We start from the raw sequence: 16,810 nt of genomic DNA, 5'->3' as shown, positions 1-16,810 counted from the left end.
TGATCTCCAGCTCAGTCAATACCTCCTTGCCAAATTCATGATTAATTTATTGACATGGCAAGATACCCATGAAAAACTGGTTAAAAGACACGATACAGCTTACTTTTATAAAACAACAAAACAAAATTAAGCAGGGCTGTGTTAGTTTACCCAACTGCCCCCCCTAACCTATGTAAATACCAAGAGAGAATGAAAGTTGCTTATTCAAATAGCCAGGAATGGTTTTTCCCGAGTGTGGGATACGGTGATTTCATCTTCATTCCTTTGTGAATTGTCTGATAAACTGGACACAATGCACTTACACTTGGAAAAAAACAAACTCATTTTCATTGTTGAAAAAACTTACCATATTATAAAACTAAAACCCAAAAAACTAATTTTCTAAAATTATCCTCCCAAGTTTTTAGCTTTTGTAAAAACTTCAATTGAAGCTTCTGTAAATATTCTGAAACTTGTCAATTTTACATTTGTTTTTTAAGTAGTCCTTTGATAACTCAGAAGAGCACTATAAAACCACGTCTTTATTTAACAACTACAAGTTTCTTAAATACTGAAGTAACATTTATACCTGTATTTGGAAAGTGGAATTCCCCCAAAAGAAAACAATGTTTTCAATGTTTAAGCAAAAAGTGGGATTTGGTTGAGTTACTAAGAAGAAAAAGGCTGGGCAGGGCTGGCACATGTCTTTAATCCCAGCACTCAGGAGGCAGAGGCAGGCGGATCTCTGTGAGTTACAGGCCAGCCTGGTCTACAGAATGAGTTCCAGGAGAGCTAGGGATAGACAGTGGAACTCTGCTTCAAAAAACAAAACAAAACAAAAAAAGAAAGAAAGAAAGGAAGGAAGAAAGAAAAGGAAGAAAAATGGACTTTCAGTTGACTATCCAATTTTTAACCTTATGTACAAGTCCTCAGATAAGAGTTTTAGCATTCCAAATTTAACTCCAAACAAAACCCTTTGCTTTGGGTCTACAAATGCCCTTTTCAGTTAGAAAGTGCTAATTTGTCCAAAGTCACACAATGCATTTACTTATTTTCCTGAAGATGACTCACTCAATAATCTGAAACATAATGACTATGTGTTTGTAACAATTCAAAAATAACTGTAAAATGGCTTGTCATTTTAATGATTAATTCAGAGGCACAAGTTACAACTTATGTTTGAATGTAATACATGAGATTGTCAAAATCTAAAAAGTTGAAGCTGATATTTTAGTAGGAAAAGAGGCTTTCATCCTCAACTCTGCCTCTTAACTTTATCCTTAACTCTTTCAAGTTTCATGTGGGGGGAAATTATCCCATATTTAGAGGTTCAAACTAAAGTTCAGAAGACAATTAATGAGAAAAAGATAAAACACACAATGACATCCTCAGCTTTGGCTTTCCCACACTGCACCATGTTCAAGAGCTATCGGCAAATAGCCATCCTGTACAAGTGACTATGGTACAGGTTATGGGAAGTTATATTCAAAGTGATCAGCATCTTTTGGAAACTTGTTAAAAATATAAATTATCTCTAATTCCTCCCCACCAACCAAACACTGCCAGAGAAGCCCAGAAACTGGTAGTTGACCACAGCTCTTGAGGGGATTCTGATATATCCTATCTCAGGACCACTGCTTTAAAATACTAATGCTATAAGAATGGTGTTCCATGTCCCACAGATAGATTTTTTTAAGAATTATTTAAGACAATATGTAAAAAAAATGCAGATTGCCAGAAAGATACTTCAGCAGGTAAAACTGGTTGGCATACAAACCTGATGATCTGAGTCCAATCCTTGGATTCCAGCATGGAAGGAGAAAAACCAACTCCTGAAAGTTCTTCTCTGACCTCCACACTACTTCATGGCATAAGTGACCCTACTCACTCTCTCACACATACATACAAATACACAGATACACACACGTTAAATACTTTTTAAAATGCAGACAATGATGGGAAATAGCACAGCAGGTAAAATCTCAGTGAGAGACCTTATTTTAAAAAAAAGAAGGTAGAGTGTGGTGGAAAAGACACCCAATGCCATCCTATTGCTTTCACATGCACACACATGGTGAATGTACTTGCACATATGTATACAGCATACATAAATTATTAAAATTTTTAAGAAAAAGTGTGGCAGGGTGGTGATGGTGCACGCCTTTAATCCCAGCACTCAGGAGGCAGAGGCAGGTGCATCTTTGTGAGTTCGAGGCCAGGACAGAGTGAGTTCCAGGACAGAAAAAAAAAAAAAAAAAAAAAAAAAAAAGAAAAGAAAAAGAAAAAGTGTGCATCAATCAATTAATAAATGAATAAGGTAGAGAGTGATAAAAAAGGAGAGCTATTGAGGAGGATGATACTTAACATCAACTTCTGGCTTCTACATGTATACGTACACACACGGCACAGAGTCAGCATTTGAGAGAAAAAGTAAACGATGAATCAGTGATTACCAGAGAGTTCAGAAGATTGATCAACTTGCTATAGCCAATCTCATACTTGACTCATGACCTCTCTTCTTGGACAGAAAGTAGAAGCCAGCCATTTGAATTTAATATGCTTGTAGCTCAGTCACCTCCACGTTACTACTTTAACCTGAGGGTCTGGTGACCACACACTTGGATAACAACTGCCGGTGTACTCCCGTCCATCCTGTATTAGCTTCTAGAGAATCTTCCTTAGATACTGTAGCTCATTCATGTTATTTTTTTTTGCTCAAAAAACTTGTATTTCACAACTGCTTAATGAAGAGGGAGAGGTACTGACTGGCTTTATAGTAATCTAGGGATCAGATACAAATGGAAATGTGAAATAAGCCACATGGATACTAAACAAGTAAAGCCACATGCTCATCTCATGTCGTTTTTTTTCATCCTCCCACTCCCAGAGATGGAGTCTCAGGCTGTCCTGGAACTCATTATGTAGACCAGGCTTGACTTGAACTCACAGAGATCCACCTGCTTCTGTCTCCCAAGTGCTGGGATTACAGGTGTGTGCCATTATGCCTAGGTGTTTTGTCTTTGAGACAGTGTCTTGCTAGTGTACTATTCTATCTAGACCAGGCTAGCCTTGAACTTGAAGTAGTACTCTTGTCCAGGATGATAGGAGTGTACCACTATGCTAGGTGTTCATTCCATTTTGGTTTTCTTATTTTTATTACAGTCAGAAAAGTAACCATGTAAAAAAGACACATGACTTCCAAGTGTTCAGGAGACAACAGGGTATGCAGATTATAGCAAACCTCAGCCCAGCAGGATCTCTACATGCCAATCTAGTTGTGTTTTGTCACATAAGGATAAAATCTTGGCACTGCCAGAAGTTTAATCTTCTGAAGACCCAGATTTGGACTTTTACATGTAATCCAGCTTTAACATCCTGGGTAATATAAAAAGCAAACCAAAACCAAACCAAAGCTGTGTGTTCTAAACAGAATATATCTCTAGTCTGTGACCTGCCTGTTTGAGAGCTCTAGTTTACGGCACTAAATCCTTCCTCACTTGCCTGCCTCACTCCTACAGCAGCATTCCATTCATTATCCTCCTCCTCCTCTTCTTTGAGACAAGGTCTCTTTATATAGCCCTAGCTGTCCTGGAACATGCTTTGTAGAACAAGCTGGACTCGAACCCAGAGCGATTCACCTGCCTCTGGCCCTGAGTGCTGGGATTAAAGGCATGCAGCTACCATACTGGCCCCCATTTCATACTTCTTAATGTGTCTATTTAATCCTGTCAACTGTCAGAGCAGTCAACAAATGAGGAAAAGGGCAAAGACAGCCTAAGGTATGTCCCGCATGACATGATTAGGCCAGGTCTCTTGACTCAGGTCAGTAACAATGCGAGTTATTTCATTCATTCCTCGTCCTTCCCTTTAAGTCCTTTTGCTTAAGCTATGTTCTTATTTAGGATGAACTCTGTCTGCTAATCTCACTCATCATCTTTGAGATCTGCTCAAGTCCCATTGGTTAGCATAAAACCTTCCTCAACCAGGTCAATTTCCCAAGTTTTCTCTCCTTTTTCTGAACTTCAATTGTTGTTATGGACAATAACTTACAGACCAGCACTTAACAACAATCTTGAGCCATCAAAGTATTTTATATCACTTTATATTATGTTTTACAAGAATTAAATTCTCAGCTGGATAGGGATAGGTCATTCTTCATTTCTATTCCACCTAGTTCTTAGCATTGTATTTTAACAAAAATTGACTTTAATATTGGCTATTTTAGGCAGCCTTTTGAGGAAGACAATTACGATAATGCTATTAACTTACCAGCCTTATGTTGTCTTCTGGGCGGAGTAATATGAACATTGCTTGAAGATGTTGTTGGAGATCACCTGGTGAGATTTACAAAGCAAAGGGTGATGAGTCTCCATTAAAAAAATCAATAGAGAGGATTCCTTCTACCTTGGCGACTTGTAAAGTTATGATTTACTGAAAAGAGTTAAATTTTTTTTTTTACATTTTAATTTATTTTAGGGTGTGTGCATGCCCACGTGTTCATGTATCATGGCACTTTCAAGGAGGTTGTGGGAATTGGTTCTCTCTTCTACTATGTGGGTGCCAAGGATTGAACTTGGGTTGTCATACTTGGCAGCAAGCACCTTCACCCATGGAACTATCTCATAAATTTTTGTTGTTGTTTAGGACTGGGTCTTACTATAATATTCCTGGCTGATCTAAAACTCCATATGTAGACGAGGATGGCTTCCAACTTACAGAGACCTGCCTGCTTCTGGAGTGCTGGGATTAAAGGGGTGAGCCACCATGCCCAGCTCCATCTCATATTTTTATCATGAACTCAATGAGGCCAAAAGATGGTGATGGAGTTGGTTGTGGGCCAACTAATGTGAGTGCTGAGGACAAACTTGGGTCCTCTATAAAAGAAGTGCGTGAGTTTAGCTGCTGAGTCATCTGACCAGGTTCCTGAGTCACAGAAATCACTTAAGACTATTGGTTTAACTTGTTTGTTTTTTGAGACAGGGTTTTTTTTTTTGTGTAGTTTTGGAGCCTGTTCTGGATCTCACTATGTAGACCAGGATGGCCTCGAACTCACAGAGATCTGCCTGGCTCCCTCCTGAGTGATGGGATTAAAAGCATGTGCCGCTGCCCGACTTAACTTTTTAAATAGTAAGAGATTAGTAGGCTGCATTTTTATATATTTATTTGCAGTGTATAGTATGTTAAAATTTATATCTGTTCTAGAGAAGATATACTTGAGAACAATCTCTGTTTCATACAATGGTAGAAGTGGATGAGCAATCAGTCTGTTGGTGGAGTCCCATAAAGGGTAGTAAAAGAAGGGTATAAAGAATTACCCTTGAGTTTTGAATGGTATACACAATATCTTCTTCTGTAATAATAATACTGAAATGCATTTAACTTAAATACTGTTAGATTCCCTTTATTTTCAATAGTTTAAAATGGTTAATGGATGATATTAAAATGAGAATATTTATTAAATAGAACATATTAGGAATAGTTATTCTCCTGAACATATTAGATGCTTTAACATGGCCAACTATTATTTGAAACCTAACTTATTCTTACATATTTTATAAAACTAAATTGAAAATCTCTGTAGTAAGATTTAAGATACTAGCACTCAGGAGGCAGAGGCAGGCAGATCTTTGAGTTCAAGACCAGCCTGGTCTACAGAGGGCTATGCGGTGAGACCTTGTCTCAAACAACAACAAACCAAAACCGAAAGAGACGAAAGTTAAAAAACAAAACAAAACAAAACCCTGTGGAAACTCATTTTTATAAGCTTGTGGAGGTATACATATACTATACATATATATATACATATATATATATATATATATACACACACACACATACACACACCTACATACACACATATTTAAAAAGAATAGGAATTTGAACACAGATATACTGTATGGGTGGACAATGATTCCCACAGAAGACATGGGTTATTAATTGAAAATCACCAGTACTAGATATGAGTTCCCTCTCTATACATTATTAGTCAGGAAGGCTTGACAGGTACCCCCCCAAAATACAGGCTATTGTCATTGCTCTTAGTTGCCTACCAGAACTAGATGGTATGCCCCTACTGCTGAAAACACAATATACTTTGGCTTCAGGACACAGAGAAATCAAGCTGGAATTGACCTGACAGTTCCTGCTGACCAACTTTCATAGTGCCAGAAGGTGCTATACAGGCCACTGTGGGAGCAAAGCCATGCAGTCAACCCTGCATGCTGTATTACTCATCTACCAGACAAGATGCTCTCACTGGTGCAATAGTGGCACAAAGGTGAGGGGTTTAGACTGGATCTGAGGCTTGTTCCACAAGAAAAAGTTTAGTCCTGGACTGTAAATCTGGTCAAAGCTCAAGGTTCTGGAGCATAGGCTCTGGGAAGAACCTATTACTGTTGTTTTCTTAAACAACACGTTGTTGGATTACCTTTTTAATATTTATTCTTATACTCATAGATTAGTACTGCCCTCAACCTTGACCAGAGAAACTTCTTTCTGCAGTAGTCAACAGTTATGTGCACACTTCTAACTGGTCAAGGTTCTGAGAGTGTCTGTTGAGGAATCACCCCTAGATAGAACACCTATCCACCTCTCATACCTCAACAAAAGTTCTGGAAAATTGCAGAAGGGCAGAAAGAATGTAAGAGCTAGAGGCTAGGAAGGAATGTGAAATGCTGGGCAGCACACCCTGGAACTCACTGAAGCTATGGTTACCAGCACGAGATCAAGTCAAACAAGATCAGTAAACATTCTAATAAGCAGTACTAATTGTACTTAGTGGGTTCTTAACAAAAAAAGGGAAGATCATGAAGGGGAGAGGGGCATGTGTTAGAGGTGCCCAAGGAAGCAGGAGGGCGGAGCTGGAGTTCCTGGGAGAGTAGAAAGGGTGCTGGGGATGCATACAATCGAGGTTGTTCACATTATGAAACTGTCAAGGAATATATATATATATAAATAAAGAGGGGCTGTTAGAGATGGCTCAGCAGTTAAGAACACTCGCCACTCTCTTCGACAGGACTGGGTTTGATTCTCACCATTCACAACTACCTATATCTCCAGCTTCAGGGGATTTGATGCTTTGATGCTGCTGGCCCCCTCAAGCAACTGCAATCATGTGCACAGACCCACATGTAGACACATACCTATACATAATTAATAATAAGTCTTTTAAAAAGAGAGACCAGTTTTTTAAAAAAAGATTTAAGACACATATATATATTTTTTTCATTTCCCTCTTCTGTACTAGGAAGTCTGAGGATTTGGCTAACAGGAGGCAGATAATATGCTGTCACAAATGATAACAATCTAAGAACTCAAGGCTTTATTTCTACCCACCTATGACACTTTTAAAAGAGTTTTTAGATGTCTGCTTTAGTCATATAATCATGGATACCAGTATAGCTGGTTTTCACACTAGGCTTGAAACCTACAGATATAATTTTCTTTGTGTTCACTTCATAGCTTTTAAGTATGACATTAGCTGTGCAAGTAGTGTGAGGTAGGAAGAAAAAAAACCCGAGCAGGTGTGATTAAAAGCTTGACAAGTTTGGAAACCTTTTCTCATTTTTCCCTCTTCACTTCACTACTCGCTTCTGACTAATTCTAGTGTAACAGAACCCTTTAACCTTCAAAATTAAAAAGATCCATTTTACTATGTTTCAAGCCAAGAGATACAATCTGAAGAAGCTGGATGTGTTCTCAGGTATAATAAACCCAAATACATGTACAGATGAAAACTTATATGCAAATTCATGCTCATTATTTATTAACAGTCTACAATTTTAGCATTTGGGAGGTAGAGACAGAAGGATCAGGAGTTCAAGGTTAGCCTTGGCTACATGGTGAGTTTGAAGCTAGCTTTGGTCGCATAAGACCTTCCCTCAAAACAAACAAACAATCAGGTACCCCTCCCCACCAAAAATACACACACACACACACACACACACACACACACACACACAAAACAAACCAAACCCAAAACCAAAACCAAAACCAAAACCAACCAAACAAACAAAAAACCCCCAAAAAACCCCCTCAAGTTTCTACCAGGTACAGTGGCTCACACCTGCAATCTTAATGCACAAGAAGCTTAGGCAGGAAGATCACTATAAATCTGAGGCCATCCTGGGTTACAGAATGTGACTCTATCTTACAAAACAAAAAACTAAAATTAGGGCTGGTGAGATACTAAAGCAGTAGAGGGCTTGCCTTACATGAAACAAGGCCCCTGGGTTCCATCCTTAGTACAATGAAGCAACAAACACCACTATGAACCTAAGTTTCTCCTGAAGACCACAAGAGTAGCACCGGAAAACACTCAGGATGCAGAAACTCTGGAGAACCCTCAACAGCAGGCCCAAATTCCTCAAGGCACCAGTGGTGCAAAGAGCCAGCTGAGTTATTTCAAAGTCAGACAAAAGCCAGGACTCTTCTTTCTGCTGTGAGGCCTCTTATCTGAGCTGTCTAGAAGCTTAGTTTCCTTATCTAGGAAAAGTTTAACTATGAGCAAGCAGGGTATTATTTCTTACAGGGAAATTCATGTTTACAGAGACTAACAGGCAATACACCTCTAAGTCCCTCCTTTATTTTACACTTTGCACATATTTCACCAATAGTAGCTCAATTGCAGATAAAGTCTCATTAAAGAATTTTTGTCATCATTTTCCTTAAATACTTAAAGATGCTTACTAATAATATAATTTTTAACTTGTCAAACAGTATTTGGATATTTTAAATGCCCAGATTAAAAAAAACAAAACAAAACTCTAGGCACATTCAAGAACTATGCACAGGAACACATTATCAGACATTATAAGCATTTGACATATGCTATTCTGCTTAGCCATGGCAGTTATGTGAAGATTCGGCTTGTATAAACTTCAGTTCTACATATAACCTGTCTGTCTAGTCTGGATCACAAGTCAATTCTATGCAGTCTGTGTTAAACCTGCTTTTTCTTTTTACTTAAGTGAACAATGTCAAGTAGAAATATTTGACTGTGAAAATTTCATCCAAAAAAAAAAAAAAGTCAACCAGACCAGGCAAGAGCTTGAAAAGCAACTAACCACCCCACTTACTGTTCCATGCCAGGGGGTAATTCACTGAAAATAGTAGTCAAATGAGTTGGATTTAGAATAATAGTTTGTCTTCTTTTTACTGTCATAAATGTCCACACCCAACAGAAATAAAAAGCTTGGTTTGGCTATCTCCTTGAGCATTCACACTCTTTGGCAAAATGCTCAACTCCATCTGCGATGGGGACACTGGGGAGGAGGCATTGTGAAAATATACCCGGGTTAGTTTTCAAAAGTTTTCTCCCTTATTTAATAAAAATGTCAGAGATCTTTGGCAGGAAGTTGTTAACATGGCCTAGGGAAACGAGTTATAACTGAACTGTTAACATTCTAATGAGATGAAAGTCCAGACAAGAGGTAGCACAGCCTCTAAAGTAGCTGAGATTATTCTGATTACAGCTAAACTCAACTTTTGACTCAATAGGACCCAGTATTTCCTGCTTTCACCTCTGATCTGTATGCTCAAGGTTCCTTCCTTGTCATTTTTTTCTACTCATGGAGGTCACAAGTCAACAAGGTTAAGGTAAAAGGTTTGTGTGGTTAGCTTTAATTGTCAACTTGACACAGCCTAGAATCACCTGGGAAGAGAGAGTCAATGGAGGGCTGTCTACATGGAGTAGTCTGAGGGCATGTTATACAGGGGATTGTCATAATTGTTAATTGATGGGGTAAGACTCAATCCACTTTGGGTGGCACCATTCCCTAGGCATGGTGGATCCTAAACTGAGTAAGAGTAAAGAAACTGAGCTGAGTACAAGCAAGCAAGCAAGCAAGCAAGCAAGCAAGCAAGCAAGCGAGCATGTATGCATTCATTTCTCTCTGCTCTTGACTGTGGATGTCACTGACTATTGTTTGAAATTCCTGTCTTGACTTCCCTGCATTAATGGACTATAATCTGGAATTATGAGCTAAAACAAACCCTTTCTTCCTATACATGCTTTTTGTCTAGATATCTTATCCAAGCAACAAAAGGAAACAAGAATATATATGTAGTTTTACCTGCATGCTTGTTGCGTCTGTGGCTGATTCTTGGTGTAGACGAGCCATTCCCCCGTGGTAGAAAAAGGGCAGCACCTTTGACAGTTAAAAAGCTCTCACTGATGCTGTAAGGAAAAAGTTAAGAGAAACATTACTTAAGGATGTAAAGTAAATAGGATGGACACCCAGTTTAGGATTTCTCTCTCTTCTCTACTCAAAGTTCAACTTCACAGAGTGAAGTATGCCTTTAATCCTAGCACTGGGGAGTCAGACACAGGCATCTGATCTTGTAGCCAGCCTGGGCTACAAAGCAGCAAGCTACATGCAAATCAGGGCCACATAGTGAGACAGACCATCACAAAAAACCCACAAAAACAAAAACAAACAAAAAAAAAACACCAAAAACCAAATCACAAAAAAAACCCCAAACAAAATGAAAAGGAAATAAAAACAAACAATAACAACAACAAACCCAAATTAAAAGATCAATTAAAAATTAAAAATAAAAAACACAAACAAAACCAAAATCCAACAATTTCAAGAGGAGAGATTATTCATTATTCTGGTTGCTCACATATAGTTCTGCCTACTCTAGATAATTTTTCTAAAACAAAACTTAAAATATTCTATTTAAATTACATGGCAGAAGTTAAGAACAACTTTAAATAAATAAGAAGGCAAAGACTCTGGAATGAGATTGTAAGGGTCTGAATCCCAGCTCTATTGCTATGTGGTTATTTATTCTTCTATAATATGAGGTTATGAGAAGTCAGTGAACATACAGCTTCCTTAGGCAGAACCTGGGTTGACAGAAGTAAGTCCTCCCCCAACCCTGAAACAGGGTTTCTCTGTGTATCCTTGGCTGTCCTGGAACTCACTCTGTAGACCAGGCTGGTCTTGAACTAAGAAATCTGCCTGCCTCTACCTCCCTAGTGCTAGGATTAAAGGTGTGTGCCACCACTGCCTGGCAGAAGTAAGTTCTTAATAAATATTAGATATTATTAGTGATTAGTGATAGTGTTTCAATGGTGTTCTGATAAGATATAAAACATTCCCTTTTTTCTTTTTCAAAATTATGTTTCCTCTTTAATTTTTGTGGTGCTAGGTCCTGTGATCAAACCCAGGGCCTCACATATGCTTGGTAATTACTTTATCACTGTCCAAGCTAAGTTACTGGGCTGCGGACACGGCTTACAGGTGGAGCACTTGCCTGGCATGTGCAAAGACCTCAGCTTAACCCCCCAGTACTGTAAAACCAAACCAAACCTAACCAGAAACAACAAAGAAAGAAACTCTCTAAACCTTTTCTGGGGTTCTGGGGACCAAACCCAGGACCCCACACAACTAGGCAAGAACTCTACTACGGAGCTGAGTCCCAGCCCTCCTCCAAACTCTTAAGCATCTCCTCAAGACTGATTCCTCGCTTCATCTACACAGTTGTTTGGGACAAATGTGGAACAGTCAAGTTGGCCTTTGTGTCTTTTTATCTCCCCATAACATATCTCTCATCCACTGGCAAATCCTATGGGTTGTAAGGTTGTACTCTCAAACCCACTTTGGATCTGTCCATCTACTCCATCATCATCTTGACTCTGGTCCACAGTACTGCCATTTCCTTCTTATGCTCTTGTTTGCTTGGGCTTTTTAAAAAGTGTTTCAGCTGGGCGGTGGTGGCGCATGCCTTTAATCCCAGCACTCAGGAGGCAGAGGCAGGCAGATCCTGGTTCAAGGCCAGCCAGGGCTATACAAGGAAACTTTGTCTCAAAAAAGCAACTAACCAACCAAACACAAAAAGTGTTTTCACTGAGAGATTCAAGTTTGCTGATGTAACTGGGTCTTAGCTACTCCCCTGATTTTTTGAGATAAGAGCTCATGTAGCTATTTTGGTCTTGAACTTGCTATGTAGCCAAGGATGACTCTGAATATCCTATTGTATCCACTTCCCAAGTACTGGGGTTAAGGTATGAGCTGTCATGTCCAGCCAGTAGTTCTACATTGAACTGTAATTACTTTTCAACCATTTTCTAGCACTTACTGGGCTGACTTGTACCAGTCAGTAGCTGTCCAGTAAATTTCTGTTAGAAGAATGGTGAAAGAGTGAGTAAGAAGAGCTAAAGAAAGAAGGAAAGGTGAAGTAGAGTATCCCGTAGCCCAGGCCGTTTCATTCACCTTATGTAGTTTAGGATGATGCCTTGGCTCTCTTCCTCCTGCCATCACCTCTCCAGAGCTGGTATCACAGACAAGCGCTAACACAATCTGGGTGTTTATTTTGTAATAAAAGCTTCTAAATAGGTTTTCAAACAGATGGGCAAGGGGACAAATGTCTTTAATCCCAGCACCCAGGAGGCAGAGGCAGGTGAATGTAAGTTTGAGGACAGCCTGGTCTACATAGTAAGACCATCTCAAAACAAATCAAAACAAACAAGCAAACAAAAAAACCAAAACCAAACCAAACCGTATGTATGTATATATGCGTGTGTGGGTGGCAAGGCTGGAGACGGTTCAGGGGTTAAAAGTTCGTGCTGCTTTTGCAGATTACTCAGGTTTAGTTCCCAACACCTATATTAACTGGCTCACAACTGCCTCTAACTCCAGTTCCAGGAGAACCATCCTCTTCTTGTTTCCTCAAGCACTTTCACACACTTGATGCACACACACACACACACACACACACACACACACAGGATAAGTAAATAAATGAATTTTTTTTACAGTAGGAAGAATTTATGAACACCCATATTTCTATCGCATTCTAGCTTTAGTTCTTGGCTAATTTTCTTTCTATCTTCATCTCCTTCACTTTGTCTCTAACGTGAATCAAATCCTAGACATTGTATCCGCAAAAAGCCTTTGGGTAGTTCTGTCTGCAACCACTTTTGTCCCTCTGCCACCCACTCATCAAACTGCAGCCAGTCTTTAAAGTATATTCAGATTCCAGCATCACTGTGTACAACTCTGTAAAGGCTTCTTTCCCTTCATAATTAAAAATGAAGAGCCAGTCTGCAGCTTGGTCTGCTAGGCTCATGAAACAGCCTGCAGTTTAGCAAGTTACTTCCACCTGAGGCTAGCTGCCTCTTCTTGTTCATTATGAGCTATCCCTGGTCCCTGTTTTGACTGTGGTATTTCAGGCCCCTTCTCAAGGCCTTCAGACTTAACATTCTTACTTGAGTCTTCCCGGAAATGGTTGAGCATTTGAACTTCAGCTCTACTATCACCATGCCTCTTTTCCTTTATCCTAATCACATTCTGTCCTGTTGTCCTGTTTTGTCCCTTTCAGGATATTTTTGTGAACTAGATCATTTACTCACTTGTGTTCTTGATTGCAGTTTTCAGCATATAAGCTCTATGAGTGCAAGGACCTTAACCTTGCCCTCCCTGGACCCTCAGCTCTGGAAAGAAACGCCACCGGAAACACAGTAAGGGCTCAAAAGATACGTGAGAATAAATTCATTCACCCTAGTTTCCTCCCAGCTTCCTGGGCTGTTCTATCAGTGCAGGAGGAGTGACTCCAGGTAAGAAATGGGTTCTAGAGCTCACTGGGTGTGGTGGTGCCTGTTTTGAATTCTAGCACTTGAGAAGTAGATCTCTTGTGAGGCCAGCTTCTATTTTACATAGCAAGTTACGGTCCAACCAGGGCTACATTATGAGACCCTGTCTTAAAAAAAAAAAAAGTGTTCTAGAACTCCATGCATGTGGTAGATTAATGGGTCCATAAAATGAAATTGTTTATGGCAAGTAAGGGGCAAGCTGAAATCAGCTTTATAATGCTCAATTGTGGCTCAATTTCATGGTTCAAAAAAGTGGCATGAGATTGATAAAACTTTTGAGGTTGTAACCAGCCAGAGAGATTGGACACATTTTTAAAAAACAAAACACACAAGAATCTATAGATGTCATTAAAAAAAAACTTGCATGCTGGCTATGAGAGGCTGCCTTGATTTTGTTTTGTTTTCATCTTTAAATAAAGCAGAGTTCTCTTGTGGTCTGTTGCCCAAGCCCTGTCTCCTGTTACATCCGTGGTGTGCACATGCCCCTGTGTTGTGGACCAGTTTCACTGACATTATGGGAACAATCTAAAACAAAATGTCTGAGTGACAGGATGAGTGGGGTACACCACAGACAGGAAATGAAATTCACACTTCTGCCAACACAGCAACTGTCTGCTTCACTAAATGAAAAAACAAAAAAGTTAAATAGTCTACCTACTCACTAGGCAAAACTAACAGCTCTGTGCACTTCGGTTCCCAGTAAACAAAGCAGTTATCTATATCTACAAAAGAAGTATTTGCTGGGTGAGAGCTTAACAGCTGAGCATACTCCAGTCAGTCCCTTTGTGAGACACAAGTAGTTTTCTTTGACAAACAGTAGTTTAAACTAACTTCCTGGTTTGGAGAGTTCTGTAATACTTTTGTTGCTTATGTGTTAAAGAATACCTATGAACATTCTTTGTGTTACACAGTTAAATGTGCTTTTCAAAATGTATGTAGTGTTTTCACAAGAGTAATAGTTGGGGCAATGGGGTTAGTTAATTCAGAACTGTTGGATTCTATAACTTCATGACTAGAAGAACAGGAGGGTCTGAGATGTAGCTTGGTTTGAAAAGTGCTTTTGTAGCATGCACAAAGACCTGCCTTTGATTCCCAGTGTGCACAGACTGGATGTGGTGACAGTGACACAGTTTGTAAAAACATATCAGGGAGCCCAGCAGTGGTGGTGCACGCCTTTAATCCTGGCACTCGGCAGGCAGAGCCAGACAGATCTCTGTGAGTTCAAGGCCAGCCTGGTCTACAGACAAGATCCAGGACAGGCACCAACACTATACAGAGAAACGCTGTCTCAAAAAACAAAACAAAACAAAACAAAACCCCCAAAAAACAAAAACAAAAACAACCCCCCCAAAAAAAATAGAAAAGAAGAAAAAAATCAGTGATCATGCTCACACAGGGCATAAGGGAAACCAGTCTTTCTGTTTGGCTTATTTGCACAAATATCAATAAATGCACAGCAGACCCAGCTGGGTCAGGCATAGGACTCCTTAAGTGTGATAGAGGGTTCCTGAGAGTGGGACTCAACATACTCTAGATGACACATCCCATCCTATTTATTCCATGGCCTTAGATATAAGTCCTCAGTGATCTCAGAAAGTGACATACTGTTGGTAAAAGAGGGACAAGGGACGAGAAGTGTCTGACTACATTTTATATTTCTGAGTGTGTGTGTGTGTGTGTGTGTGTGTGTAAGTAACTCATGCTGTCAAAGATGAGAAGTGGTATGAAAATGGGAAAACAAAATCCATAATCATTTAGAATTTTGATAAACAAAATTAAGCACTTTGTACTAAATACAATTACATGTAATTTAATTTCATGTCCTCCAGTGTCAGGTAAGAAACTCAGTGGTCTTACAAGACTAGGCAGAAGTCTAGTTAGGCCAGCGTCAGTGCTGCTGGACAGCTTTTCAAAGACTCACAAGGTGGAGCTATTCTTTAAAATTCTGAGGACCAGCCTGGTGGTTCAGTGGTAGGTAAAGGATGCTGCCACATCTGATGACCTGGATTTAATTAAAACACAAAGGCCAAAGGACTTAAGATCCCTATGCTAAAAAAGGAAAATGATAGAGAAAATCCTTCTTGATCTAAAGATGATAAAACAGCTCTTAGAGGACTGCTTTTCTTTTTTTTTTATCTTTAAAAAAAATTTATTTATTACATATACAGTGTTCTGCCTGCATGTATGCCTTTATGCCAGAGGAGGGCACCAGATCTCATTACAGATGGTTGTGAGCCACCATGTGGTTGCTGGGAACTGAACTCAGGACCTCTGGAAGAACAGCCAGTGCTCTTAACCTCTGAGCCGTCTCTCCAGCCCAAGGACTGCTTTTCTAATGAAGAGTGACAGTGACACTGCTCTTCAGTCTTTATGGACATAAAGCTCAAAGACATCTGTGTCTCTCTATGACACAGGATTACTACTTAGCAAGGGAAAGTCATTCCTGGTTACATACAAGAAATGAGTTAATAAGTTAACCTGGCTACATGCTAGACACTAAGTGCTGCACTTCACCTTTGTAACACAACCTACTGTTCTCAGTTCCACTTTACTTGTAGGCATCAGAGGGGCTCAAAACAGTATATGCCCAACATCATACAGCTAGTAACCTCAGAGCAAGGACTCAAGATCTGATGTGAAAGCCCTTGCTCTGACTGATTCTTCTGTTACCCTAGTTTTAGGATACTAGATGAAGCACAGTATCTTCTCTACAGAGAATTTTAAAAGAGAATTTAAAGTACAGAGTGAGAGAACCAAAGGTAATGAAGACCATCTGGCTGAGAGATCAATCTAATTGGGCTGGATAATTAAGGACTGCAATCTCTGCTGGGAATGATAGTAGCATTTCAGTCTCAAAAATGAGGCAAAGAGCACTGTGTTATTTGGGCAAGCACCCTTGGCCAAACCCTTCAGATCAAAATCGCTTCCTAAGGCATGGCATTTGTTAACTGGCAATTTTTTTTCTCAAGCAAAGTATATAAAGGAAAAGTTCAACTAAGGGGAGGAAGAAAATACTTAGCCATTCTGAGATTGTAATAATCTTTGAGGACTGTGGTTAGAGTAGTTGCCTGTGACCAGGCAAGAAGGTTAAGGAGACAAAACAAAGCAATATATACCTGGCCAAATGACTGAATGCTGGCTAGATCAGAAATTGTCTTATAATGAAACATACACAGGAAGAAATGGGTAATTTACTATGAGAATGAAAATTTCAGGGATGGAAAGATGGCT

The 16,810-nt window shown here is 39.5% G+C and overlaps 1 protein-coding gene across 1 annotated transcript in view; it reads right to left on the bottom strand.

The window, feature by feature from the left end:
• The window catches only part of Ssh2 (slingshot protein phosphatase 2), a 241,219-nt gene that overhangs the window by 56,407 nt on the left and 168,002 nt on the right, over window positions 1-16,810 (bottom strand). The window contains exons 3-4 of the mRNA XM_036195374.1: window positions 10,053-10,156; window positions 4,249-4,313 (exon numbers count right to left, since the gene is read on the bottom strand). Coding sequence (XP_036051267.1) covers window positions 4,249-4,313; window positions 10,053-10,156 — 169 coding nt within the window. The remainder of the gene's footprint in view (window positions 1-4,248; window positions 4,314-10,052; window positions 10,157-16,810) is intronic.

Source organism: Onychomys torridus, chromosome 8 (genome assembly GCF_903995425.1).
Source record: "Onychomys torridus chromosome 8, mOncTor1.1, whole genome shotgun sequence".
Lineage (NCBI taxonomy): Eukaryota > Metazoa > Chordata > Mammalia > Rodentia > Cricetidae > Onychomys > Onychomys torridus.
Note: the sequence above shows the minus strand (reverse complement) of the source record. Positions and strands in the feature narration are given on the sequence as shown.